This window comes from Typopeltis vanoorti, chromosome 13 (genome assembly GCF_054136105.1).
Source record: "Typopeltis vanoorti isolate ZY-2024b chromosome 13, IOZ_Tvanoo_1.0, whole genome shotgun sequence".
NCBI classification, from domain to species: Eukaryota; Metazoa; Arthropoda; class Arachnida; order Uropygi; family Thelyphonidae; genus Typopeltis; species Typopeltis vanoorti.
Genome location: NC_143561.1, coordinates 123,238,377 through 123,258,804, shown reverse-complemented (window position 1 = coordinate 123,258,804; position 20,428 = coordinate 123,238,377). Strand labels below are relative to the sequence as shown.

Here is a 20,428-nt window from a genome sequence, read left to right as displayed (position 1 = left end):
AAGCAAAAGAACTCCCCAGTGTCAACACTGTAACCACCTTTCACCAGTTTAAAAGTCTCAATCATATCACCTCTCGTTCTTCTATCCACCAAACTCTGCAGTCCACATTCCCTCAGCCAATCCTCATAACTAACATTGTACAGTCCTGACACCATCTTTGTTATTCGCCTTTGTACCCTTTCCACAGTTAATTTATCCCCTTCAAATCCTGGTGACCAAATCTGAGAACAATAGTCTAAGTGTGGATTGATCAGTCTTATACAATGGAATGATAACCCTTTTATCTCTGCAGATCAATGTCCTTCTCATTATTGAATTATTAATATAATTTCTGTTACCTGGTGGGAGACAACTATCCTATTTATCATAAACCTAATGTATCTTGAAAAATTATCAAGCTTGTCTCTAGAGGAAAAAACAAATTATCTAGCTTTAGACTACCTAAAATACTTAAATGTAGAATAGGTTTATAACCTTTTGTGAGTGGTAATCATATAAAATATATGCATAAATTAATATAACCTTTAGGTCCTACTTCTCCTCTGTCTCCTTTTATGCCAGGAAATCCTTCCTGACCAGGAATTCCAGGAAATCCTACTTCTCCTTTAAGTCCAATAAATCCCATTGGACCTGGAAAGCCAGCTTCACCCTGTATAAAAGTTATACATGAATCATGTGTACTATATGTTTAAGTTACCAAAATACATAAGCAAAAATAAATGCATTTTAAGCTTTTGTTATGTTAAACAGGTCAGTTTTTAATGTCACAGATAATAAGAAAACCAAATCAAGTTTTTGTAGCTTTTTTTTTTCTGGATGGTCATTAATAAACTGCTTCACAGCAGTTGTTGAGTGCAGTGAAAGAAATATCAAAGACAGATTAGTGAATATTGATGTCAAAGTACAGACTGATAAGATAATTTAAGAGAAGGGCCACAACACGACAGGCTAAATTCCCAGCTCGTCCTTTAAGCACTCATGCAGACCATTCATGGGATTTACACTCGTAAAATTCATCAGAATTTCTGACAAAAATTAAAAACCTATCTATATGGCTTATGGACATCATGATCAGCTTCGACATTTGGTCTTTATATACTAGGTACTTTTTGCCAACACTCACCAGTTGTTATCATAGGAGTTCCTTCCAGACATAGTCAAACTGTTGGACTTTGTCATGCAGGCTACACAATTTGTGGAAGCCACCTGTCTTCACATTAGCCAATTTTTTTACTTAGAACACCTTGCAGAATTGAATCGCTGTGCCCCTCATGATATAACCACAACTGTCCTTTTGGGTACACAAAGTGGATTATGTGTTCACCATCTGGCCAGAATCAGAAGCATCTCTACTGACCTTCATAACCAAAATTAGTAAATTACACCCAAACACCAACTTCACAATGGCAAAAAAAATGGACACAAAATTATCCTTCCTAGATATAATCCTCCCATCCAGCAGTCCATCTGGAAAACATACAGTATCTGTTCACCATAAACCTATCTTCAGAGACCATTATATACAAGATTCAGTCCATCACCCATTTTAAAATATGAGCATCACATCCTTGCTGAATAGACCACAGGCTATCTGCTGCAATTCTGAGGATCTCTTACAAGACCTGGACATCATGTAAAACATCATGCTACAGAACTGCTTCATTGCAAAGGAAGTATAAATGGACACTTACAAGCATGCCTCTAAGAAGCACAAACCACCATGTGATACCTAATTTCACACATTGCAGGCATCTTGGAGGAAAATGCAAAGATCATGAAAAGATACAGTTTAGTCCCTACATTCTTTCTATCCATGTAAATTTCCTATCTTTTCGATCATTTTTTCCTATTAATGTAAATAAACATAAATCTATCATACCTCTCATTAGACTCATTTATCGAGACACAACTTTCACTCTCTCCAATTGGAAGCAGAGTGTCTATCTTGGTTATGGATATATATTGCGATGCTATTACTCGAGCCAACACTTTGAAACCCCTGGTCTCCTCTATATCATGTTGTTTCAGGTAATTATTCTTTAGCAAATGTATAAATTCCACTTCCATCATAGTTGATGTCTTCCATAATATTGTTTAGCCTGCGCTCATCGTACTAATCTGCCAATAGATAGCATCTATATTTTCCTGTGAAGCATCTAGTCTATAGCAGCAACCAACAATATATTTTGTCTTATTGGTCTCTATCTCACACCGGATAGCTTCAAATGAACTGTCTCTCCCAGACCTAAAATCCTCTTAATTTCTAATATTCTTGGTTGTAATTTTTCAGCTATCATCAGCAACATCCCACTTCCTGTCCTATTTCCTATATTCTCCCTGAAAATGCAATACCCTTTACATTCTATCCCAGTAACTATATCATTTAATGTCAACCATGTCTCACTGATGCCTATAATTTTTGATCAAATCAAGCTGATGAATGTCCAAAACTTCTCTCCCTTATTCCTGATACTTCTGGTATTCATGTACATGCATACCAGAAGTATCAGTACATCCCCTTGCACCCACAATTACGCTTGTGTAATGTCATTACCAACCCATTAGAATCAGAAGCCCAGGAAATTGCATTGTATAATCATTGCCACACATAGATTGAATCCCCTATAACATCTCTAATTTCCCTGGTTCTGCACCTCCAAACTGTTACTAAATACAAAAACAAAAAAACACTGTTATCAGCAGCATATATAGTAATAAATATGGAAAAGAGTATAAAGAGATAAAAATCAGAGTACAAAATCAGGAAAATATGCATAAAAGATGTGTAAAAAAGCAGATGTATAAAGGAGTATAGGAAATTGTAAAACATTCATAACACATAGATTGAATCAATTGAATCACAGCTTTTAAAAGTATGTACATGTGTGTGTGTGTGGGGGGGGGGGTGCCCAGGCTAAAGGTATCCAAAAATACACACATATATCTCAGCATCTATAAGGTTTATTATAATAATTTTTTGTTATTATACAGAGTAACTCACCAAAATTTTATGAAGGTTAGTAAAGTTCAATGTCGGAACGTTTTGTAGCTCAATAGATGTTAAAATGATACTTGAGCTCTTGCCAAGTATTTTCCAGCATCTGAAGCATTATTAGAGCAACTGTTGCAACGATATGCTGTTTCAAATCATCCAAATCTCAAACTTTTCTGTAGTACACACAGTCTTTAATAAAGCCACATGCAAAAAAGTCCAATGGAGTCATATCTAGAGATCTAGGTGGACAAGCAGTTCAGCCTCCTCTTCTGATCCAACATCTAGGAATAGACATTGTTATGACATTTGTGACTTTTTTATGACATTTTACGACTATGCATACACAGTAGTGGCCTTGAAAGTGGATAAAATAAATCTTGGAGAGATTTCCTATCAGCTGAGCTTTAATTTGAGAAAATATAGTGAGTGGCTATTACATTATAAGCTATTATTTTCAGATACCTCTAGCCTGGGCATCATGTGTGTGTATGCATGCGAGCGTGCGCACACACACAATAAAGTGATAAAAAGTAATATGTGCATAATTTATATAAAATGGTACATGTTGATGTGCTGTAAAATTTAAAAACTGGGGTGATACTTTATGAATCTGATAAAATCTGCCTGAGTGTACAGGCAGAAAGTGACTAAAATAATTGCTGCACTCGTAATCAAAATAAAGGCAGTTAATTAAAATATGACTGGTAGTTAGTCTGGTATTACAGAAATCATATACAGGCATGTCATTGTGATGACATGCCTGTATATGATTTCTATACATGATTATGTCGAGCTAAGCAAGAAAAACCTCCTCCTTACAGACCCTGAACAGACTAGGCTGACACAAGTTAATTTCAAATTTAATTCTATAGAGCTTATTACTGTTCTCTCCATTCCATGATTTGCTGCTGGGATAACAGTTTGCATCTAACAGCCTGCTGCTAGACAGTGTATAGGGTAAGGCAGATGATGAGGGCTCAAGAAATCAGTTGACCTAGCTGCAGTATCTGCAGCCTTGTTTCCCTTAATCTCTACATAGCTTGAAATCTAAAACAAGCATATATCCAAGTGTGGCCTCTTAAATGGAATAGAAGTTGGATTCTGGAGAACACTGGATGTTTTTGCTGGTCTACATATAATGCCTGTAGAGAACTGCATGAATTTATGTATATTATGCACCTTTGGAAGTGATGCAACTTTATGTATTTTAGTGCAAGCACTATTAGAGCCCAGCCCAGCTGTAAAGTTGTTACATTCTAATGGCATCTGCTCAGATCCCATTAATGCCTTTTAATTTGAATCATTTGTATAGACAGTACTAAATCAAAGCATTCCTATTATGAGCTTGAAAGAGCTGCTGATAAACAACAGAAGGGGTGGAACATTTGCTACTCTTGCAACTGGAAAAGCTACATGGCGGTATATATGTATGTGTGCCATGGTGGAAGCATGATTTGTGGTGTAATGAAGTCAGTTGTGAATCCCAATAACTAGAGCTTCTATTCTTAAACCAAAGCACCATGTAGCAGTTTGATTGTTGCAGATATTCTCCATGAACAAAAAATAGTTGACTACTTAGAATGGTCTGGCAGGGATTTTATTTTTGTAACATACAATAGAGACAGCTGTTAATCTCAAAGTGACAAAGCAGTTCATTTGCCTCAACCTACAGACTAGGAATCAAAATTTGAAATGCTCCATGTGGCTTAATGGTGAGCAGGATTGAACCATCATAGAGTGATCTCTCTGGAAGCACAACTTGGGAGTTCCATTCTTATAAGTGTGCAATACAGATGGACAAAAGAACATCTGTCTGCACCTCAAGAGGTGGCAGATGGGGTGTGAAAATGCTCACTGCTTTAGGGCACTTTTCTTGTAACTGACATATGTGAGAAAGGAATCTGAGTTTACTATCAAATATGAGTTCCAAGAACTTGGCTTCTGATGCAACTGGGATTATCATAGTTCTAGTCTAAGTTCTAGAACAGGATAAAGACTATGTCTCTGACAAAAATGCATTCCAACTGTCTTCTACTGTGAAAACCTGAACCCATTTGCAAGTACTCATTTTGAAAGAAGTTCCATGGCTTGCTGCAGCTGCATTTCTATGACTCCTCACAATTTTTGTGAATAACAAAAGATGATAAAGTCATCTACATAGAGGGCATTACTTATGGTTGGAGGAAGTTGTTCAGCTATTGAGTAAATGTTGGCTGAGTAGATAGCATATCTGCATTCCAACCAAGAGGTCATGGGTTCAAATTCCACTGTGGACATGAATGTCAATAACAGCCATCTCTGGACGAGTTTGTATAGTTCCTTGAGTTTATAAGACTTGTCTTTAAAAAAAAAACCTCCTCTTGAGTATAAAGGTTCAGGAGAGAGTAGTTCTTACTTGATTTGGAAGATTCAATTAGATTAAAGTTCTTGTAAAAAAGCGGGAAATTCCCTCTGAGACCAAAGCTTTGTAGGCCTTTCAATATCTGAAATCTTCAAGTAGTACTGTATGCTTTTTTTTTCATATCAAAGAAAACCAATAAATGATCTTGTTTTATGAAGGCATCGCTGATGGATGCTTCCAGCCAGAGTAGATGATCAGTTATTGAATTATGTTTACTGAAGCCAGATTGTGTTCTGAAAAAAATAAAAAAAATCTTCTTCTTCTTCTGCAGCTTATCCCCACTTAAGTAGGATCGTTATTTTCAGTGAGTCTTCTCCACATCCTCCTGTCTTGGGCTCTAACAATATCCAAGTTCTTCATCCTCAAGTCCTCCTCCACCAGCTCTCTCCATCTCTTCTTTGGTCACCCGTGCTCCCTCCTTCCCTGCACATCCATCTGTTTGACCTTTCTTCCCACATACTCATCCTCCATCCTTATCACACGACAAAACCATCTCAACCTTGCCTCCTGTATCTTTGCTCCTAAGTTCATAACTTTCACCGTTCTCCTTACATAGTCATTTCTCAGACAATCCATTTTGGTCACACTGCAAATCCACATAAGCATTCTCATCTCTGCTACCTCCATCCTGCGATGTTATTTATCCTCATGGCCACAGTTTCCATAGAATATGTCATAGCTGGTCTCACTACTATTCTGTAGATTTTGCCTTTTAGATTGATCGGCACCCTCTTATCGCATATCACTCCAGCCATCTCTCTCTCTCCAGTTCCTCCATTCAGCTTGTATCCTGCATCACAATTCCTTCTCAGCTTCTCCATCCTCTTTCACTGTTGAACCTAAATATCTAAAGTCCCTAACCTTCCTGATGACATTTCCTTCCAGCTCCAGATCTGCCTCTTAACTGCCATTCACTTTACAACACCTCTGTCTTACTTCTGCTTGGTCTCATACCTCTCTTCCAGTACTTTCCTCCATATTTCCAGTTTAGCTGCCACTTCTTCTGTTGATTCTGAACACAGTAGGATATCATCCGCATACAACATTGTCCAAGGTGCATTTTCTCTCGCCTCCTCTGTCACCACCTCCATTGCAATATTAAACAGGAATGAACTTAATGCTGACCCTTGATGCAAGCCAACTGTAACTTGAAAACTTTCTGTCTCTCCCAGGCAGGTCCGAACTCTCGTCTTCATATTTCTGTACATCTCCTGCACCAACCTGACATATTTCTCCAGTACCTTCAGATTTCTTGTCCTGGCACTCTATTGTATGCTTTCTCCAGATAAACAATAAACACCATGTGTGTTTATTCATGTGGCTCCCATCATTTCTCGCAAAACTTTTCCATCATCTGCCATAACCCAAAGATAGTATCTATCGTTGATTGACCAGGGATGAAGCCAAATTACTCCTTTGCATCTCCTTCCTCAGTCTTCCATCAAGAACTCTTTCTAGGATTTTCATTGTGTGGGACATCAACTTTATTCCTCTGTAATTTTTACAGTCTTGTGCATCCCCTTTATTCTCATAGATAGGGACAAGAGTACTTTCCCTCCACTCCTTGGGTATATTTCCCTGTTGGCAAACTTTTATGAACAGTTCCCACAGCAGGTCAATTCCCTCTTCCCCCTTCTATGCCTCCACTGGGATCCTGTCAGGGCCCACTGATTTTCCATTCTTCATCCTCTTTATGGCTTCCTTCACTTCCACTCTACTGATGTTCTTCATCATCCCCCTCATAAGGCTGCCCATCTTCTCTGTGAGTCCTCGCATTTTCCTCATTCAAAAGCCCTTCAAAGTATATTCTCCATCCACACAAAAACCTGGTATGAAAGGAAATTTAAGGAAGCCTGCGAAATCCTGATAAACCACCCAAATATCAACAACAAAGATGGCATGAAAATTACAAGGATCTGGATGGCACACATTCAGCCTACCTAATATATAAGATCCAGCATAAGTCAGGACCCTAGCCAATCTTCAGCTAGTATTAGAAACCGTTCCATACCAACTGGCTGGAATGTACACGATGTTAATATATGTATATAGATAGATACTTGTTGTTGCGCCCAATGTATTTCTACAACCAACAGATAACACTAATAATAGGACTCTTGCGTTGATGTATAATTTTTTAGTTATATTAAACTAAAGTTTTTATTCAAACACGGTAGTTGTCTCCATAATTTTCAAAAATGTATATTCTCCATCTGTTTGTTACATCCACACTCCTCATTAATACTCTTCCTCTGGAGCCTTTGGTCTGCCTAATAAAAATAAAAATAAATAAATAAAAAGAGGTTTCTCTCTAAAAACCATAAAAGACTATATATATAGTTAACCATATTTTCTAGAATCTTTATTTATTATTATTATTATTATTTGACACCTCCAGGGAGTCCAAAGACTCATCGAGGGAGAGTGCACCAACAGCATCAAACGATTGAACCCCTTCCAACTACTAACCGTGCTCAAACTTGCTTAACTTTTTGCGTGAGCCATAATTAGTAGAGGCTCTATCAATCGCCCAACCTTTGCTAGCAGAGAGTTTATTGGAGGTTTTGGATACTTCCTTGGGTTATGACAGGCAATAATAGTAATAATAACAATAGTTGTAGCCAGTGGTGAGCTATGGAAATTTTAACAAAGGGCTCGCATCGTCAAAAAAAACAACAAAAAGCCATATTTCGCACAAAAACTTTTATTAATACAACTTGTGTACTCCTTAATCAAAAAGTATGAGGGGACAATCAACCTCTAAAGGCTATCATTTTTAAACAAATATTTCATGATATATCATGAAATATTTGCACACAATCATCTGTGTTAATTTATCTTACATAATAAAAACATTTTTTTAACTATCAAAAATATAATAAGAATAAAATCTTTATTAATCGCACATATGCAATAGTCCGCATTTTTTATAAACAAAATAAATTTGTTTTGTTTGCGATAGAAGTTTTTATGACAAACAATCTATAAATAATAAATAAATATTATCTAAACACAATAATATTGAGTTTAGATAATATTTAATCTAAATATTATCTAAACTCAGTATTATTGAGTTTATTTATATATGATTACCAAAAGTGAATTCTTATTTGTAAAATGGTGGTAACAGTAAATATAATATTTTATTTAATAAAATCACTTTGTTAGGTTACCGTATGAGTTTGTTGCTTAATATATTTTAAAAAAATTATGTTTTTTTTTTCTTGAAAAAATAAAAAAGTAAACAATAAGAACAAGGGACTCTCAAATTTGAGAAAAATTTAACAAAGGGCTCGGGTGAGCCCCTTATAGCTCATCACTGGTTGTAGCTGTTTGTCAGGTATTCTGAAACATGCTCTCACAGAAAATTATGTGGAAAAGGTGCAACAGTTGACTCACAGGCAACAGATATATATAATCATTTCATAGTTTATATTATCTGGTCCTACAGCAGTTTGGACAACATTTAAGCAAAGCATAATAAAATTAGTTTAATCCTTTATCCAAGTGTGAGCAAACAAAATTTGCACCTGAAAGTATCTTCAGGACTGGGGTAAGGTGGTACAACACCAGGACAACTCTTTGCAAAGGTGGAGCAAGCTTCCAACACTACTATCTCAGTATCTCCTATAATGCAAAACACATCTCTTTGCGGATATGTCCAATGTTATGCATTAAGGGAAGGGCCACTACCCAGACTAGTTTCGACCTTTATTGAGGTCGAATGGGAGTTCATATCTCTCATCATCGGCCTTTGGAGAATAAAGCATGCTGAGGGTCAGCGAACAGTAAGAGAGGAGAATAATGAAAGATAGAGTAGGACAGCAGGAGGTAAAAGAGGCCTCAGTCAACCTGTTTAGCCTTATATGGCTAATTGGTCTGTGACACATATTCTCAATTTATCTGTTAAAAAAAAAAGAAAATTTAACCATAAAAATTTTGACTAATAGTTCACTTATAAATTTATCCTTAATAATTTCATCAGTTATCTATGAAGGAGATCCATTGACCTGTTTTGAAAACAATAATTTCAGTTAGAACTTTTTTTTTTTTTTTTTTTTTTAAATTACATAAAAATGAAAGGACTTAAGGTCTGGTCAGTTGAACTGAAAGGAAACAAAATAAGGAACTTGCAAACCTGGTACCACTGGGACTTAGAATGGGGTAGAAGACTGGCCCGGGAGATGTCGCTCACAAGGAGCAGCACCGCCTCGCAGTAAGCCTTCGCAGCCCGGGTTCTCAGATCTACCCCCCTTATTTGGAGTAAAGGAAACCGTGCCAGTGAAAGCTTTGTGGCGAGGAAGAACAGAGTGGTTGTTACTTTTCCTAGGGAGAGTTAGGTGGAGTTTTGAAGATACTAAAGAAATATACAGGGCTTGATGCGTCCCTGTATAAGAAAGCATATTTTCGGTGGTTTGCAGTATTTGTTCACAAATTTAAAGTCGCCTAGTAGATGTCTCTCTTGCGCAAGAAATTTAGGAAGGTAAAAAAAGAAACCTTTCCTTATTCCTGCGTACATTAAATTTGCGTCCCGTACCTGGGATTTTTTCCGTACCTTCCAGATGTGATACTTTAAGACGTTAATTAAAAAAATGGCGAATTTTTGGGTCTTGTTGACTGGTGGCGGGAATTGCAGGTATATGACCTCTTCTAGTGATAGCATCGGGATTCAAAGTGCTGTACTCAGTCTTTGCCAGACGCGTTGGGCTGGTGGGCAAAAATAAAAGAAATGCTTCACCGTTTCAACGCTCCGGCAGACATCACAAAAAGGATTGCACGGACTGGGTACGTACCTAGATTTAACCTGTTTCACCGTAGCCGCCCATAGGCTATTCGCCAGGCCAGATCCTGATAAAAAGGCTGTCCCCAGCTATTCTTGATGTTTTTAAAGAGAATTTCATTGTTTGTCCCGAGGTTTGGTGTATCACGCCTGGAGAGTTGGAAGAAATCCCAGTATACTGCTTTTGGTTTGTGTGTGAGGATTTCTGTTCCTTTGTCTCTAAGTACTGTGAGTGATTTTACTAGTGTGCGGTACCACTTGGGCACAACCCTTGCACGGGGTCCAGCATAGTCCGTGGTTCCAAAGAGGGGGAGGAAAAGTCCTATAAAATATCTAATTAGGAGGCCTGAAATATGGTTTGAGTTTAAGGCCTTCCGTACGGTTTTGAATGTATTTGCATAAAGCAAGCTTTTGAGATCAGGCAGAGCGTCCCTCCCCTTCTTCATGTTTTAGTTGCAAGTATTTTTTAACCTCGTTTTTTTTCATTCCAGAAGAAATCTACGAGTTTTTTGGCTAATTGGTTTTCTTGTAGCAGTGTGATGCCTGTGATATTGATTGTGTGCATCAGCATTGGGGTAATGATTGTTTTTATCACTGTGGCTCTGCCATAAAAGGAGAAAAAGGTCGGTTTGAATAGACTTATCTTTTCCGTACTTATTTCCTGTAATTTTTTGACTGGTAAAGCTAGCGACTCAGAAAAGGGAACTCCTAGTATTGTTAGCAGCTGCGTATGCAGCGCTAAACCGTAGGGAAGTCCGGTGTTATGGAAATTTCCAAAATTTTTGATTTTGGTTTTTTGTGCATTAACTCGGAGACCACTGACTATGCTGAAGTTTTGCAGTATGTCAAGATAGATGCAGATAGACTCAGAGTCTCTGAGTGTGGCCACTACATCATCTGCATATGCTACTATTTTGCACTGTTTGTAAACTTGGGGCAGTGGAATACCATTAATTGCAGGGGTGTTCTCTATTCTTTTAATGAGGGGTTCTAATGCTAGGGAAAAGAGAAGGGGGCTTAGTGGGCAGCCTTGCCTAACCCCTCTCTTTATACGGATTGGTTCTGTCAGAAACCCATTAATAGACAGTTGTGTCGAGGCCTCCGCGTACATATGTTTAATTGTACGCCGAAGTCTCGGGCCTATGCCCACTTTTTTTAGGGTGTCCTGTAAGTACGTGTGGCTGACACTGTCAAACACTTTTTCCAGGTCGGTGGAGAGAAGTGCCAGGGGGTATTTTTTTCCCTTGGCCAGTCTGATTAGGTCTCTTAGCAGGAAGAGATTAAATTCCATAGATCTACCTGGGATTCCATAGACCTGTGAACTTGTTATGTTTTCTATTCCGCCCTTAATGCGTGTACAGATAATTTTTGCGAAAAGTTTATAGTCTAGGTTAGTTAAGGAGATGGGACGCCAGTTATTTGACAAAGTCCGATCTCGGTCTTTTTTGGGGATAAAGATTGTATAGCTCTTAGCGAATTCCTCGGGGATGTTTCCCGAAGTGAGGAATTCGTTAAAGATCTTTACTAGTGCTGGCAGTACAAGGTCCCAGATAGATCTATAGAATTCTATCCCCAGTCCGTCTGGCCCTGGGGTCTTTCTTGTCTTCATCGTTTTGCACATGGCTTTTATTTCAGCTGCAGTTATCGGCCTGTCATGCAGGGCGCTAAGATGCTCGGGAAAACATTTGACGTCCCACTCACTGAAGTCATCCGTGCCCTGCTGGTCAGCGAAGATGCCGAGATACTGCTGGTGAAAGTGATGGAGTATTTCATGGGTTGAATTTAGAATCTGGCCTTTCTCCTCGATCTGGTAAATCGTTCTTTCATCGTTTGCTGCCACCCGTTGTTGATTGTAGAATGTGGCGGAGGGTGTTTCTAAATTTCTGAGATAGAGTCTCGTGCGAAAGTCGAGGTCATCAACTCTACTCTGCTGCTCTTGCTGCAGCTCTATTTCTACCTGTCTGATAAGATGTCCGCAGGGAACTCCGCTCCGTTCGCTTGACCGGTACCAGCCGAGTTCCCTGTAGAGATCCCTCAGCCGTTTACGTTGTTGGTAAACCCTTTCGCGCCCACATTTTTGAAACAGTTCCTTAGCCCGCCACTTAAAGTGCAGCCAGTTTTCCCAGTCCCAGTTGATGTTTGTCCATTCATCACAGAGTTTCTGTAGCTGGTTGCTAAAAAGACTCGGAAAAGTAGGAGGAAGCCTCCAGGGACCTCTGGCTGTTTCCATAACCTCTGGGAGTGTAATTTTTAAAATGACCAATTTGTGGTCTGTTGACATGTTGTGTGCTGTGGTGTGACGTGCCCTTTGAACATACTGTTCCAAGTTTTGGGACACGTACACCCTATCTAGTCTCGTCGATATCTGGCCGCAGCACCACGTTGTTTCTACCTTCGAAGGGTTATTCCTCCTCCAGACATCGACGAGATCAAAATTTACACAGCATCATTTTAGAGCGGCGGTTCCGCCGGTTCTGGAGTTTGCGTTCCCGCCTACTTTGTCCAAACGTGTGTCTTCCACACAATTCCAGTCCCCGGCTACTATTAGGTGTTCTGCTCCCAAGAAGTAGTTTTCAAGGGCAGAGAAGAAACCGCTTCTGTGGTATGGGCTGTTCGGGGCGTATACTGCAACAAGCCGGATGGTACGGCCACTGTACTTCCAGTCTACCGTTATTAGATGTCCCATGGCGTCCTTCTGGACGTTGAAGAACTCCCCCTGCGATTGGGGGGCGAATTAGTATCCCCACCCCTCGCGAGTGAGCATCCCCAACGCACCAGTAGCTAGTGACTGGGTAGCTTCTCGAGAAGTTCTCCACGTCCCAATGCTTATAAAAATGGGTTTCTTGAATCAGGAGGACATTAATTTTGTACCTTAACATTAGCTTCCAGACAGTGCTTTGTGCAAAGGGGTTGCGTAAACCGTTGGCGTTTAAAGTGGCAATTTTAAAATCCATGTTGGTATTTGGAGGAAGGGGGGGGTGTTGTCTGTTTGTTGCTCTACATGTTCCACCTGTGATTCACTATCGGAGCTGTTTGGAATATCCATAACGAGGTCGTTTTGAAATTCCATTTCTGTGATGCTATAAATGTCCATGCTGCAGATATGTGAATGGAGTTCTGCAGGTTGGTCCGCTACTGGGGATAGGTTTCCTGTCTTTGTTACCGCCTCCTCAAGGGGCTGGGTGCCTTCGCGTTGGCTTGTAGTTTGGATGTTGTCCATTTCATCTTCTGACGAGAGTAGGTTGCTTTGTTTAGCCTTTTTTTGCCTCTTCTGTTTCTGCCTCTCTTGTGCGCTTTATTGGGGCGCTGGTTGTTACAACTTCTTCCTCTTTGCTGCAGGTTTCGAAGTTGGCTGTTATTTCCTTGATGTGGCGGGTTGCCCTGGGTGTCTTACCCGTTACGGGTTTCATGGAGGTTGTGTTTTCTGCTAGTGTTTCTTTTTCGGTCTGTTGCCGGAGCTCTGGAAAATCGCTCCCTGATGATACCTCAGGTGTACCGAGGGGTATAGCCCTGATCGGTATTATGGTCCCTCCGGCTGCTTCTGAGGTTGTTCTGTGCGAGCACATGTCCACTTTATGGGTCAAGTCCCCACATTTAAGACAAGCTTCTGTGCAGTTTACTATTTTGTGCTCTGTTGATTTGCAATTTTTGCACTGTAGTTTTGGGCATTCTGCCCCTAGGTGACCCTCGGAGTTACATCGGAAACACAATCTTTTAACACCCGGGTAGTTAACCATGACTCTTGTTTGGCCCACTAAAATGAAGTTGGGAACTTCCTTTTTCATATCCATCTGTACTTCAACGTCGCCTGTTTTCCAGCCTTTGTAATCTGGATGTTCAAATGCTTTGATATTAATAATATCGCCCCATTGGCTAAAAAATTTCTTGATGTTGTCTTCATTCTCCAGGTATTCCAAGGGAAATCTAGTTATTCTTAACGTTTTTCGTAAACTCCCTATTAAATAAGGTTTAATTGTTTGTCCCGCACAGGGAAAACCTTCTAATAATTTGCTTCTTGTTTGGTCATTTTTAACTACAATTTGGAATCTTTCTTTTGAGTACAGTGTGAAACCGTATATGTTTTCTGCCCCTACTGTATCAATCAGAGCTTTCACTAACGTCCGCTCATCTGGGAGCCGCTTGACTTCGATGCCAAGCGTTCTAGTTCTGGGTAAGAATAACGGCATTGTTGGGGGAAGACCTAACTACTGGCTGTAGAAGGGGGGGGGGGTAAAGGAGGGCAAAGTCGGGGAACGCCCGGTGTCCCTCACAACAAGCAAAGAGATACCAGAAGGAATGGGTAAAAGAGCCAATAATAAGAAAAAAGGTCTTACCAACGCCGAGGTACTTCTGTAGAAAGTGAGCATGGAGCTCTCTCTTCGGGCCGCGGGAAATGGATCCTCTTTTCGACTGGTAGGCACAGGTTTTTTCTTCTTCGAACTGGAGCTGTCTTTCACGTCTTGGCAAATACGATCTCTTCAGCCTTCCCTTAATGCATAACATTAGACATATCCGCAAGGAGATGTGTTTTGCATTATAGGAGATACTGAGATAGGAGTGTTGGAAGCTTGCTCCACCACTGCAACGAGTTTCCCTGGTGTTGTACCACCTTACCCCAGTCCTGAAGATACTTTCAGGCGCAAATTTTGTTTGCTCACACTTGGATAAAGGATTAAACTAATTTTATTATACTCTAACCAAGTGAAAAATAAACTTTCAACATCTTTCTCTAAATCCAGAGTAATTTATTAAAAAAGGGTGGCACACCATTTGGCAACTCCTATAGGTAGAAATGACCTGCTAATACTTCTGCCTGGTATCTCCACTTGGGTCTGGCTCCCACTGAAGAGACCTCAATAAAGGTCGAAACTAGTCTGGGTAGTGGCCCTTCCCTTAATGCATAACATTAGACATATCTGCAAGGAGATGTGTTTTGCATTATAGGAGATACTGAGATAGTAGTGTTGGAAGCTTGCTCCACCTTTGCAACGAGTTTCCTAGTGTTGTACCACCTTACCCCAGTCCTGAAGATACTTCAGGAGCAAATTTTTTTTGCTCACACTTGGATAAAGGATTAAACTAATTTTATTATACTCTAACCAAGTGAAAAATAAACTTTCAACAATTTAAGCAAAGCAGCTTTCACATCTTTCATGAACAACTGGTTGTATCCCAAGTACAGTTTGAAGAAGACAGAATTTGTTCTTTTTTTGCTTTGTATTTTTTAACAAGGAACTCAAAAGTAAGTAGATGCTGCTTACATTTTAGCACACAATTCCTTGAGTATGCCATTGCCATTGGGTTGACAGTGCATCATGTTCTAGGATGGAGAGCTGGTGGGTGATGTATCTACCTCTTATTTTCTAGATTCTGGAGTGCAAAGAGGAAGAAGGAGCAGAACATTAAGTTGATGACAGTGAATGTTTGGGTAGGCATATTATTATTATTACACCCTCCATGGAGTCGACAGACTCATCATGGGAGGTTCATTCAACTGACAATATATTCATCATATAGAATCTTAAAGTCCTTAACACTCCTTGCATTAACAACACATTCTAGTAATGCATTCCATTCACTGACAATTCTCCATGTAAAAAATCTACTCCTCACACTTTTACATAACTTCCAGAAATGACCTCTGGCTCTTCCCCTCTCACCTTCTATTCTCTTTATAATCCCCTCTGGATTAATCTGATAAAATCCTCTCACTAATTGAAACGCCTCTATCATATCACCTCTCTTCCTCCTCTCCACCAAACTCTGCAATCCACATCTCTTCAACTCTCTCCATAGCCAGCATTCCAAAGTCCCGATATTATATTAGTCACTCACCTCTGGACCCCTTCCAATGTCTCCACATCACATTGAAAACCAGGTGACCAGATCTGAGCACAAATAGTCCAAGTATGGTCTGACCAGTGTCTTATATAGTGGCACAACCGCTTCCTTATCCTTGCATGTTAGAGTTCTTCTTATCATAGCAGCACTAGGATGTGCAACCCTAGCAATACGTCCTCTAAACTTCAGTCTACTATCAACCATCACTACCAAATCTCTAATCTCATCCACTTCCTGCAGTACAGCACCATCAATATAGTATACAGCCTTCTGTTTCTGCTCTCCAAAATGACAAAACATCTTGCACTTATTGATATTAAAATTACAACCCGCACTCTTTTGGCTAAGTAAAAAGTCTATTCAAATCTTCCTGAAGGGATTCAGCATCAGCAGTGCTACTTATAATTCTTCCCAACTTTGCATCATCGGCAAATAACTGAAGATCCCCAGTCAGTCCACATGATATATCGTTTATAAACAAGTTAAACAGCAGGGGCTCAAGAACAGAACACTTGGCCATGCCACTGGTCACCCTTCTTTTTTGGGACACTGCTCCATCATACACAACCTGCTGGTGTTGTTCAGAGAGCCAGTATCTGATCCATCTAACCACTATACTATATATTCCCATTCTCTGCAGCTCGTACAGCAACTTATCTATCAAAAGCTTTTGCAAAGTCTAAGAATATCACTGTATATCATTCTCCCTTATTTAACACACTCACCACCTTATCAGAAAATGCAAGTAAATTAACGAAACAGGACCTACCCTTTACAAATCCATGCTGACCTTCATAAAGAATACCATGTCCATCAACCAACCCAATTCTGTATTCTATTCCTTACCAATCTTTCCAACACCTTGACCACAACTGCAGTCATACAGACTGGGCCTATAGTTGGAGGCTTCTGTCTTAGAACCATACTATTTTGGTACTATTATGCCCTCTTTCCACTTCTTAGGAACCTTAGCCACTGCGAGACTTTCATTTATAAATAGGTCAAAGGCATAATCAAATGTGGTGCACATTCCTTAAACATAAGTGGTGATTTGTCATCCATTCCCACAGCCTTATTCACATCTAACCCAACCAACATCTGATACACTTTGTTTCTTTCACTTCCAATTCTCCTAATACTTGCCTGTCTTCTATAAATTGTACCGGATCCTTTATAAAAGTATGATATACGCTGATAAAGTGCCCGTTAAATAATTCTACTACATCCTTTGCAGCTGTTAGTCTGCTGCCACGACTATCCACCAATATTTATCTGCCATAATTATTCTTCCTCTTGCTTGCAATGTAATGGAAAAATTCACTTGAGTTTACCTTGGCCCGACCAGCCAATCTCCTCTCATATTGCACATTTTCTTTCTTTACCGTGCTTGTCACCTTTCTATCATGCACTCTATACTCTTCATGAATCTGATCCCACCAACTGTCTTGTACCTCCTCCATAACATTTTCTTTTCCAGCACAGCTTGCTTGATTTCACTGTTCATCCATTTCACTCCCATTCTGTTTATTCGCTTAACCTTCGGTATGCAGTCATACATTGCTTTTGTCAGACACTACCTTGTGAGTTTCCATGCATTGTCAACATCCTTTCTGCTCAGCTCATCTACCCAATGTATTGATGCTAACTGGCTATACGGCTTCCTATAATCACCTGCTTTATACTACTACATGTATACATTTTTGGCAGCGAACTTTTTTTTGTTTCATCACTTCCCAAAAACGTACCTAATGATCACTCTCACTAACTGGCAGAGTGTCAACACCTCATTAACAACTACATCTTGTGAAGTTATCACCAAATCCAAACACATTAAAGCCTCTAGTTGTTTCAATCGCATGCTGTTTAAGATACTTATCACTCAGAAATTCCATACACTATCTCCTCCTTCCAGACTATATTCTTGTAAGTAAAGTCTTCCATAGGATCACCTTTTTTTTACATGCCCAACTAATTTGCCTAAACATTTCACAAGCAGTATTCTCTGGCCTATAACAGTCCTATCAGATATACTAACCTGTTTATTTCAACTTTGCACCACAGAGATTCAAAATCTGTGCATGCACTATCAACTTCACATTTGTGGACACAATTGCAATGCAATCATTAACAGCACTTCCCCTTCTCTTTTCACATCTCTATCCTTTCAGAAAATTATATATCTTAATTCTATTTCTATTCCTGACATCACATCCTCCTCAGACAACCAAGTTTCGCTTATTCCAATTACTTTTGGGCATACTGTCTCAATCAATGCCACAAACTCAGCTCTTTTGTTTTGAATACTCCTTACATTTGTGCATACACATAACAATCACTGAGTGTTTGAGGCCATCCTACCAGCACCAACATTCTCTATTCTGGCAGCTACACTACACATCTCTCTTCAGTTTGACCACTCCCGTTTCTCTGATCCTAGAATTGGGAATCGGGATCCTGATCCTGTTTCCCTTCCTCTGATGTTTGATTGTTTGGGCACTTCCCCACAGAGTGTTGTGTTCGTTTAAATCCTAGATTAATGCGGTGCTGGCGAGGTGGGAAAATGTAATAAAAGTGGGGTCCCACACAAATAATGTAGTGTATTACAGAAATCCATATCTTTTTAATCCATATTAGTGGATTCTCAGTGGATTCTTCCTCACAGTATTGTTCTGTATCAGACTCATGGCTACTGACTAATTCTAAATCAATTTCATTATCATCATCTCCACTAAATTGCTCCTCATCTGTCAAAGCTTTATCTATAAATTGACATAACCTCTGTTCTTCCTGTTCATAACTCATCTGGTAAAAAAAAAGATATTATTCTCAAAATATCCTCTAAATATTTATGAAAACATATTTTCTTATAGTTGGTATGTAAAAATATAGAAGACACAGCTGCAATGATAATATTTTAGCAGAATATACATGAAAATAACTTAATTTCGGAAATAAATATAGTCAAACTTTTAGTAAGGTGGGTCTGGTGGACCCCAGCACACTTTACACCTATGCACATTAAACTTGCTTGGTGCAACAGCCCTTGTTGTCTATGGCATTGAGTAGAAGGTTACAGGAGGAGGAAGCTATACTAAGGCATGACTCACTGACACATGTTGTTAAAAAGTTGCAGTCAATTTAAAATTTTTGGGGGTCTGTGACATCCCACCTTACTAACGTCGGGTTAAAAGAAATGGATATAGTAACTGCAATATGACATCATCAACATGATCTCAAGAAATATCTACAGTCTGTAGGAGGAGGAAGTTAAGTTGCAGCACACTATTATTAGAGTTCCAACTGAGAGTCAGAAAGTAACTGGTGTTAATTGAGACTTGCCAGAAGGATATATGGTTGACACATGGAAGGCAATACAGTGCTGCCTTGGTTAACAATGGCCTCAGATAACGACGTACTTGGTTAACGACGAGTGGCTGTAAGAAAAAAATCTCTTGGTTAATGACACAGGCTTTGGTTAATGACTCTCGATTATGTGAACCTCTGTCCAATCTAAAAAACCTGAATTTTCCAATTGCACTCAGCCACGCACAGGAAGACATTATCAAATAGAGAACAGCCATGCGGCATAGCTGTGAAGCTCAGATATGCTTGACCCATCAAACTCAGCTGTTTATGTTTTCCATTTATTGTTTCTTTTCTTGTAATGTACTGTGCTTTATTTTAAAATTTGTGGTTATAAATGCATTTTATGATGAAAATGAGTATTTAAGCATTTATTTTTTATGTGTTAGTTCATATAGACAATAAATCGGTGGGTGCATGTCACTGTTCGTTCACCATCAAAAGGCAAAATCAAATCTCATCTGTATAATAATCGTTGTATCTATAAGCTGCTAATCAGTGTATGTTAGGGTAAGTGCTGTATCAAATATCGTCACCTTACAAGCAAAATGCACGTCAAAAATTAAAGGTTTCGAATTTAACTGTTAACTTTTATTTCAAAAAGTTTTTTTTTTTTTTTTTGAACTTTTGTTTTCAGGTGATGATATTTCTTTGTATCCCTTGTCCTAGTGTTGTACAATTTGTAATAATAATATCGTATTTTGCATATCTTTTTTTTTTATAGAGTGAATTTTTTTTACCGTGTGACAAAATGGGTCCCAAAAGGAAAGCTAGTGAGGGGGGAAAAAACAGGAACATTTTCTCTATTGAACAGAAGAAAGAAATAATAGCAAAACATCATGAAGGTGTGAAAGTTATGCAGCTAGCTCGAATATATGAAACCAGTCATTCTACAATATCAACCATTTTGGCTAAGAAAGAAAAACTTACAGTAGCTAAGAGAACTTCAAGGCTGAATGTCAGAGGGCTTCTTTTTGAGCAAATGGAAAATCTATTACTAATTTGGATCAAAGAAAGAGAAATGATGGGCGATATACATCTCAAAATG

At 39.1% G+C, this 20,428-nt stretch overlaps 1 protein-coding gene across 1 annotated transcript in view; it reads right to left on the bottom strand.

Annotated features, from left to right (window-relative positions):
• Positions 1–20,428, bottom strand: part of LOC150100509 (uncharacterized) — a 1,094,033-nt gene that overhangs the window by 208,126 nt on the left and 865,479 nt on the right. The window contains exon 31 of the mRNA XM_090402670.1: positions 523–649. Within this exon, the coding sequence (XP_090258796.1) occupies positions 523–649 (127 nt within the window). The remainder of the gene's footprint in view (positions 1–522; positions 650–20,428) is intronic.